The following is an 8,986-nucleotide window of genomic DNA, read 5'->3' on the forward strand; positions in this document are numbered from 1 at the left end:
AGCGTGCTGATATCCCATGGTTGATTGGAGGGGACTTTAATGCAGTTCGCGACCTCAGCAAAGTATGTGGCACATCAGGGGATATCCGAATAGCTATGGAAGACTTTAATGCAGCCATTCAGAATACAGGACTACTACCACTACCCATGCAGGGAGAGTGGTACACATGGCACAACCACAGTGCGACACCCCGGAATCTCTGGAGCCTACGAATCTTCTCAGACACCTGAGTTCTCGTAAACTGATGCGGAAGACTGTCCTTGATGAAGTTGTAAAACTCGGTCCACTTGTTGTTCCTCCCGTCAGCCCAGAAAATGGCGAGGCCTTTAAGCAGAGAAATTTCATCCTCTTCGGAGAATATTTTAGAGAAAGGGGTGTTCTTCTCGCTGGGTTTTGCGGCAGGCGCGATAATGAAATTGGACGCAGATGGGGAAAAGCATTTCGACTCGTCTTTTCGAGGTATGGGTACTTCTTCTTCACGCGGCAGATTCAACTTGGGCTTCTTCGGGAACACCGCTGCTGTGCATTCCTCTTCTTCGCTTTTGGAGTCTGGCTCAGAATCGGTCTCTTCGTCTGCCTCGTTCGCCTGAGGGTTCGCGACTGCCGTGAAGTGTTGTGCGATCTTGAGCTCCTTGCACCATTCCGTGATCTTCCTGCCTTGGAATTGCGTACCGTTATCGGATATCAGTATCCGGGGTATACCAAATCTGCATATGATGTTCCTCCAGATGAAGTTGATAACTTCCTTCTCGGATATTTTGGCCACCGCCTCCGCTTCGACCCACTTGGAGAAATATTCGACCGCTACGATGATGAACTTCTTCTGAGCTTGCGCGGGTGGGAAGGGGCCCACGATATCAATTCCCCACTGGTCGAATGGGCACGCTATCTTGATTGGTTCCATTGGGGTCGCGGGCTGATGTATTAAGGAAGCATACTTCTGACAGCTTTCGCATTTTCTCACTAAGTTCTTTGAGTCTTCGACTAGGGTGGGCCAGAAATATCCCTGTCGCATCACTTTCTGAGCCAGCGACCTCGCCCCGGAATGATTGCCACAGCTTCCTTCATGTATTTCCCGCATCACGTACATGGCCCTCTCTTCGTCCAAGCATTTCAAGAGAGGACCGTCCACCGTCCTCTTGTACAGCTGGCCCCCCAACAGTGTGAATCGAGCAGCCCGAAACTTGAGTCTTTTGGCTGCCACCGAGTCGCTAGGCAAGGTACCCTCCTCGAGGTAGCTTACGATTTCGTTCATCCAAGACCCTGTCGTCGAAACGACCTGGATTTCTGATCTACCTGCGAGGGCTGACTGCTCGCGTACTAGGGCTGTGATTTTGCGATCCCGAATTCCATCCATTGCCGCACCAAATTTTGACAGGGCATCCGCTTTGTCGTTTTCTGTTCGGGGAACTTGTGAAAGCGAACATCCACTAAACTTTCTCATCAATCGCTGCGCGATCTCTTTGTACTGTGTCATGGTTCTCTCTCTTGTCTCGTATGCTCCTTCAATTTGCATAGCGATCAGCTGAGAGTCGGTGAAAACCTCCAGATCGCGAGCGCCTGCCTCATACGCTAGCTCCAGCCCTAATACCAATGCCTCGTATTCCGCCTCATTGTTTGTTACCGGGAATGATAGTCGAGCAGCCACTTCTATCTCGACGCCCTCGGGTCCTTGGATCAATATGCCCGCTCCTCCGTTATTCGCGTTGGAAAACCCATCGACATGCAGCATCCATTTCGAACAAGGCTGTTCACGCGTTTCGGGTTGTTCCAGGTCGCTTATTAACTCCGTCACAAAATCCGCTAGCACCTGTGCTTTCTGGGCCGTTCTGGGTTGGTACTCAATGTCGTGCTGTCCCAATTCTACTGCCCATTTGATTAGTCTTCCTGATGCCTCGGGTCGCGACATCACGTGTTTGAGAGGATGGTTCGTCAATACCACCACCTTGTGCGACTGGAAGTATGGTCGCAGTTTTCGAGCTGTTACAATAAGGGCAAGGGCTAGTTTTTCCATCTCCGAATATCGGGATTCGGCTCCCTGGAGCATTTTGCTAACATAATACACCGGATTTTGATTACTGGCTTCCTCTCTCACCAGCACTGAGCTGACCGCATTTTCGGACACCCCTAGGTACAAGAATAAAGTCTCCCCTTCCTTCGGGTTTGCGAGCAGTGGAGGTTTTGTGAGGTATTTCTTCAACTCCTGTAAGGCCTGATCGCATTCCGGTGTCCACGCGAAATTTTTGGGCTTCCGCAAGATCTTGAAAAACGGAAAGCTTTTGTCGGCCGATCTAGATATAAACCTGCTCAAGGATGCGATCTTTCCCGTGAGCTTCTGCACTTCTTTGACCGAATTGGGTGATCTCAGACTCATTATAGCTTGAATTTTTTCTGGGTTCGCCTCTATCCCTCGCTCGCTGATCATGTACCCCAAAAACTTCCCACCTGTCACTCCAAAGGTGCATTTGTCCGGGTTGAGCTTCATTCCGTGCGACCTCATTATACTGAACGCCTGGGAGAGATCTTTGATGTGGTCTTGTGACCTCTTACTCTTGACCAGCATGTCGTCGATGTATACCTCCATGGTTTTTCCGAGCAGATCACCGAACATCTTGTTAACCAATCGTTGGTAGGTCGCACCCGCATTTTTCAGTCCGAACGGCATCATGTTATAGCAATAAATCCCCTTATCTGTGACGAAGGAGGTTTTGTCTCTATCTTCTTCCGCCAGTTGGATCTGGTGATATCCTTGGTATGCATCCATCATCGAAAAGAGTTCGAACCCAGCAGTCGAATCCACCATGGTATCGATCCGAGGTAGCGGATATGGGTCTTTAGGGCAGGCCTTGTTCAGATCCGTGAAATCCACACACATGCGCCATTTTCCTGAAGCCTTCGGGACAAGTACTACATTGGAAAGTCAATTCGTGTACTGGATTTCCGATATATATCCAGCTTTTAGTAGCTTACCGACCTCTTGCCTGATAGCATCATTTTTATCACTGCTGAAAGTTCTCTTCCTCTGCTGAATAGGTCGGACAGTGGGGTCGACATTCAGTCGGTGTATAATGACCTCTGGGTCGATCCCGGTGAAATCTGATGGGCTCCATGCGAACATGTCTGCGTTGTTCCGCAGGAAGTCGATCATGGCCATCTCTCCCTCATTCATGCTGGACCCTATCCTGGTCGTCTTGCTGGGATCCTCTGTTGTGAGCTGAATAGCCTTGTATTCCTCACTGGGTTTTAAGTGTTCAGCCTCATATGGTCGGGGCTCCGCGTCCTCCCTGACCTTCTGTTTCTTCGACCTCGGCTCCGCTTTTATCGACAAGTTATAGCATTTACGAGCCTCCTTTTGGTCGCACCACACTTCTCCGACTCCATATTCAGTGGGGAATTTCATCTTCATATGGTATGTGGAGATAACCGCCCGGAATGAATTCAACCCCGGCCGACCCAGTATGACATTGTACGTGAACGGGGTATCGACCACTAGGAATTTCACCATCAGCGTTTTCCTCTTCGGCTCTTCGCCCATGGACACTGGCAGCTCTATCGTCCCTAGCGAGGCCACTTCGCTTCCTCCAAATCCGACCAGCGGAGTTTTTACGGGTTCGAGCCTCGCGTTTTCCAACCCCATCCGATCCACGACATTTTTGAAAATTATGTCCGCCGAGCTCCCACTGTCAATCAATACTTTATGGACGGTGAAGTTCGCGATATCAAGCTTGATGACCATGGGGTCGTTCTGTTCTCCACCGTCCTCCAACCTGTCTGAGCTATTAAATGAGATGGCCTCTTCGCCCTCCACCTTCAGCACGAATTCCTTCTGTCTCACCGATCCGGCTGTTCGGGCACATCTCTTCCGTGTTCGACTCGAATCTCCCGCAGTCGATCCTCCCGCAATTGTGTATATGATGCCTTTAGTGGGTGCGTTATTCCCGCCCACCGGGGGTCTATCGATCCTCGATGGGCCCGGGTTTCTGTCCCGGTCCGGGCTTCTCGATCTACTCCTCCTTCCTCCCCCTCCGATCTTACAATTTGGGGGCACGCGATCTCGGAAGTGCCCCTGTCGAACGAGCCTTTCGATCTCGTCTTTCAGCTGGTAGCACTCCTCTGTACTGTGTCCTCTCTCCCGATGGAAACGGCAATACTTGTTAGACGTTTTCTTGGTGGGGGTGTATCTCGTATGTCTAGGCCACTTCAGCACATCGGCATTCTCCACCATCATCAGAGCCTTTTCCCGAGACATGGCCAAGGGAGTGTAATTGTGATATTTTGGCACGTACTTGGGCTCCTTCCGTTTCTCCGTTTTTGGTTTGTCGCTTCCTCCTCCTCTTCCCTCATGAGGTCGTCGGGGAATGTACTCCCGCTCCCTTCGCTCCGAATCTTTCATCGCGTTCATCTCCTCTTCGTCAATATATTTTTGTGCTATCGCCATCAGTTGCTCGACATCGAAGGGCGGATCTCGTGCGAGGGCGGAGGCGAAAGAGCCCTTCCTCAGTCCGTGGATGAGAATACTCACGAGCATGTCAATCCTCAACTCTTGCACCTCCAGGGTTTCATTGTTGAATCAACCCATGAAATTTTTCAACGTCTCATCTTCTCTCTGTCGGATGTTGAACAGATGTGTAGCCGACCTCTTTTGTTTCTTTTTGCTCGCAAAATGGAAATTGAACTTTTGCACGAGCTGTTCGTAGGACTCGATGCTTCCTCGGGGTAGGTTCGTGAACCACTCTTGAGCTTTTCCCGTGAGTGTGGTCGCGAACAATTTAGCCATTATCGGGGCTGATTGTCCGTAAAGATTCATCACCATTTCAAAGGCGGCCACATGCTCCTGGGGGTCTCTCATCCCATCATATCTCCTCAGATCGGGTACCCTGAACCCCGGCTCGACGGTCTGAACGAGGATTTCATTACAGAAAGGGGAGTTCTTGTTCTGCGCGACGATCTCCCCCCGTTTCTTCAACTCGTCGATCTGCTTGTTTAGGCTGTGTATCTGTTTGCCCACGCTTTCCACTTCGGCCCTGGATATAACCGGCTCTCTTCTTTTTGCGCGTCCATGGCTGCTGGAGCCTGCATCGGATGATGCCGGTCGCTTACTGCGATGATCATGTTCCCCTTGAACTCTTGACTCTCTTATTGGCTCCACGTTTTCGAATAACTGTCTTCTAGCAGTTTCTTTGACCAGGGGGGTCGCTGTTCTCCTTTCATATTCTACTATGGCCTTTCGGCTTGCCTCGTCTATCATTCTTTGCAACTCATCCGGAGTGATTTGGATGGTTGCACCTGCTCCTCTCCTGGGTGTTTCTTCCTCGGCAGCATTTCTCCTCGATAAACCTTCCATAATGACAAAATTCTCAGAAGTTCCCACAGACGGCGCCAACTGATCCGGGTCGAATTATTCGATCTCCTGTTCTCCTTTCCTACTATGGCCTTTCGGCTTGCCTCGTCTATCATTCTTTGCAACTCATCCGGAGTGATTTGGATGGTTGCACCTGCTCCTCTCCTGGGTGTTTCTTCCTCGGCAGCATTTCTCCTCGATAAACCTTCCATAATGACAAAATTCTCAGAAGTTCCCACAGACGGCGCCAACTGATCTGGGTCGAATTATTCGATCTCCTGAGACGATCTCACCGATGATCGACTAACTCTTCCGAAACAGGTTTTGGATCCCCTGAGAATAAAACACGAACCGTGAGCTCGTCGGGTATGTCCCCGACAATGACCCTCCGACGCTCAAGTTAGGTTGATCGAGAGAAATATATTCTATCTCAAAGTTCGATCTCAATTAATGTATAGCAGTTACCTCATTTATGGCGTATCGGGGTCTATTTATAATACACAGTTGTACGGCAAGTACTGGGCCACGTGGCCTCATCTTGTTGATTCACATTCTGATCGAATGGTCGTCATTGTCCGGGTCTTCTGTTGGTTCCCGCGACCCGGGTCGGGTCCTCCGCGACCCGCCCATTACAAAACACGCGGATCCGGTCGCGGAAATGACCGTCATGCCCTTAATGAAGGGTCTTTCAGTCTTTTTGTAGGAGGATTATATGTATACCCATCATGTATATATGACCTTCTCTGCTTTCCAACTATGTCTAAAGTGGTACGTAAATGTTGATTTCTCGCTATCATGTTCAAGAACTAGGCCTTTTTATACCTAAAACAGTATCTTGAATTCGAGCAAGGTTTTTCCCGGTTCGTTTATATGTTTTTGCCTTGGCTTACAATGTGTATGTTACCGAAAGCTCATCAATGTGATTTTATTATTTTTCTTTTATAGTTTCACTATTGTATATGATATCTGGGAATGCAGACAGTACAGACACCATTACACATTTCGTCTGGTCAGAATAGAGTCGAGATAGTGAAGTATTTGCTTGACTGGAGAGGGCCAGGGGAATTGGAATTGGAAGCTCAAAATGTTGTATGTATGAGCATTCGTCATACTGAATTGCTATTTCTTCACTACTGGATTAGTCCACTTTTGTGTTTGCTTGTTGCATTACTACATTCTGTTTGCTCGTTGCAGTACGGTGAAACTCCGTTGCACGCTGCAGCGAAGAATGGTTGCAATGAAGTAGTGAGGATGCTTCTTGATTATGGCGCCTATGTTGAGGCCAGGACTAATGTGAATGTTATCTCTGTTCACCTTCTTTTTTCTATCTCAACATTTACTAGGTTAATTACATTTTATCTCCTTTAGAAACACTAATAGACTCAAAATCCCCAAACAAGGAAAAAAGAAGGCGACGTGACCCCTGAACTTTTTGAAAAGAAAAAGACTACCCTTTATTTATTCAGGAGGATGTTTTATCTAATGTTTTTATAGGGACCTATTGCAGTAAACCTCGTTTATGATATAAGTTGCTACTTGCTCATATTGTTTGAATCTTCTTGTAGAATTTGATGACCCCATTACATCTCGCTGTTGGTTTTGCACTGCGAACTGGAGATGACACGTCAGTGAAGACATTGTTAGAGTTCAATGCAGATTGCTCAGCTGAAGATGATGTATTGGCTTTCTGTTTGATTAACATCATTATCTCAGTCCTGTCATACTGACATTGAAGTTTTGATTCGCAGGAGGGCATGATGCCGTGCGATTATCTTCCGGAGGGACAAGAAAATGAAGAGTTGCATAGAGTCCTGTACGTCGAAGAACAGAGCGACTACAATACCACGGACCACTCTTCGACTGGATACCGAAGTGATGAAGAGTTGAGGAAGTCCGATGACGGAATAAAGGGAAAGATGGATGAGTTTGAGTATGAGTTATCAAAGATAGTGGGACTACATGAGCTCAAACAGCAACTCCGCAAGTGGGCTAAAGGAATGCTGTTGGATGAGAAACGTCGGAAGATGGGGTCGAATCTCGGGCCAAGAAAACCACCTCATATGGCATTCCTTGGAAATCCTGGGACAGGTAGATGGCCAAATAGCTCCGTTGTGTATTTTTTATGCTGTTGGATTTTAATTTTCACTGCATTTGTGAAAATTTTCTTCATAGGTAAGACAACCGTGGCACGAGTCTTAGGTAAACTACTCCATTCTGTCGGCGTCCTTTCTTCAGATACGGTAAAAGAAGTGCAAAGAACAGACTTGGTAGGGGAATATATAGGCCAAACAGGACCAAAGACTAGAAATAAGGTAATGCTGCATGATTCTTGAAATTCTATGTTTCTTTAGTCCATGCCTCTGATGAACATGTATCGATGCTTCCAGATTGAAGAGGCGATAGGGGGAATACTATTTGTTGATGAGGCGTACCGTTTGGCAATCGAGCAGAAGACAGGTTTTCCAGATTTCGGCGTGGAAGCGTTAGAAGAGATCATGTCTGTCCTGGAAGATGGAGATTTGGTAGTGATTTTTGCAGGCTACACTGAGCCCATGAAACGTGTGTTCTCTTCAAACGAAGGATTCTGCAGACGAGTGACGCATTTCTTCCAGTTTGATGATTTCTCATGCAAAGAGCTTGCGGAAATGCTGATGGTAAAGATGGGCAGGCAAGACGAGAAGAGCCGGCTGTGTGGATTTAAGCTGCATCCGTCGTGTACTTTTGATGTCGTTGTTGCACTGATAGAGAGGAACTCCACTGAAAAGCTGAGGAATAAAATGAACGGAGGTTTGGTGGATCATATGCTCAACAATGCAAGGGAAAATTTAGATTCAAGGCTGAGTTTCGACTCCAAAGGTGACGAACTATTGACAATCACATTACAGGATCTAGAGGCCGGACTTCAACTGTTATCCGAGCGAGTGAAGGTCGATTGAAATCGTTGTCAGTCTCCACATTCTCATATCGTAGATATATACTTATTTGTCAAATTTGCGATGGCCCTTTTCATGACGATGATCTACTTGGATGTTTTACACAACACTCGTGACATTACGGAACAGAATAAAGCTATTGGCATATGTTGCGATTCTTGGACGAGATCCAAAGGCATCGAGTTGGATTTTCTGTTGCAATTCTTATCCTACCTTCTTTAATAATTCATATATGCACGTCATGTTTATAAACACTACATTATCAACTTTATCTAAGGAAAGCGTGTTCATGTTGACGGAGAATCAAAACTCTACGTGTTCTATGATTGTAATGGATAGAATAGGGAGGCTCCGTTATTCATCTAAGTGATATATGAGGGAAAAGGTACAAAATAATTAGATTTTAATGTAGTTTTGGTCCTATATTTTTAGGGGTTTGGAAAATCTGTCATTTATCTTTCTAGCTTAGCAAACTAGTCCTATATCTTTTTGAACAGTCGCGATTTTGGTCCTTTATCCCAATTAACCCAAATTAATGCTCATTTTTCCCTTCTATTGAAAATCCTCTTCTAAATCCATACACATGTACTTAATATAGCCCAACATACTTACGTAATGAAATTAAAATTCCATAAATTCATACCTTATTTAGACCGCCTTGCTTTCGAGCATTCCAAGTCCTTAATTTTACGAACTTTCTCCCCCCACACAA

General features: G+C 46.8%; 1 protein-coding gene across 2 annotated transcripts in view; it reads left to right on the top strand.

The window, feature by feature from the left end:
• Positions 1-8,475, top strand: part of LOC105162166 (protein CfxQ homolog) — a 14,511-nt gene extending 6,036 nt beyond the window's left edge. Inside the window, exons 2-7 of one of the 2 annotated variants that reach the window (XM_020693739.1) lie at positions 6,320-6,430; positions 6,536-6,634; positions 6,907-7,017; positions 7,090-7,429; positions 7,514-7,653; positions 7,729-8,475. In XM_020693739.1, coding sequence (XP_020549398.1) covers positions 6,320-6,430; positions 6,536-6,634; positions 6,907-7,017; positions 7,090-7,429; positions 7,514-7,653; positions 7,729-8,277 — 1,350 coding nt within the window. In that variant the 3' untranslated portion in view covers positions 8,278-8,475. The remainder of the gene's footprint in view (positions 1-6,319; positions 6,431-6,535; positions 6,635-6,906; positions 7,018-7,089; positions 7,430-7,513; positions 7,654-7,728) is intronic. The other variant, XM_020693740.1, reaches the window with a different exon arrangement.

Source organism: Sesamum indicum, linkage group LG5 (genome assembly GCF_000512975.1).
Source record: "Sesamum indicum cultivar Zhongzhi No. 13 linkage group LG5, S_indicum_v1.0, whole genome shotgun sequence".
NCBI classification, from domain to species: Eukaryota; Viridiplantae; Streptophyta; class Magnoliopsida; order Lamiales; family Pedaliaceae; genus Sesamum; species Sesamum indicum.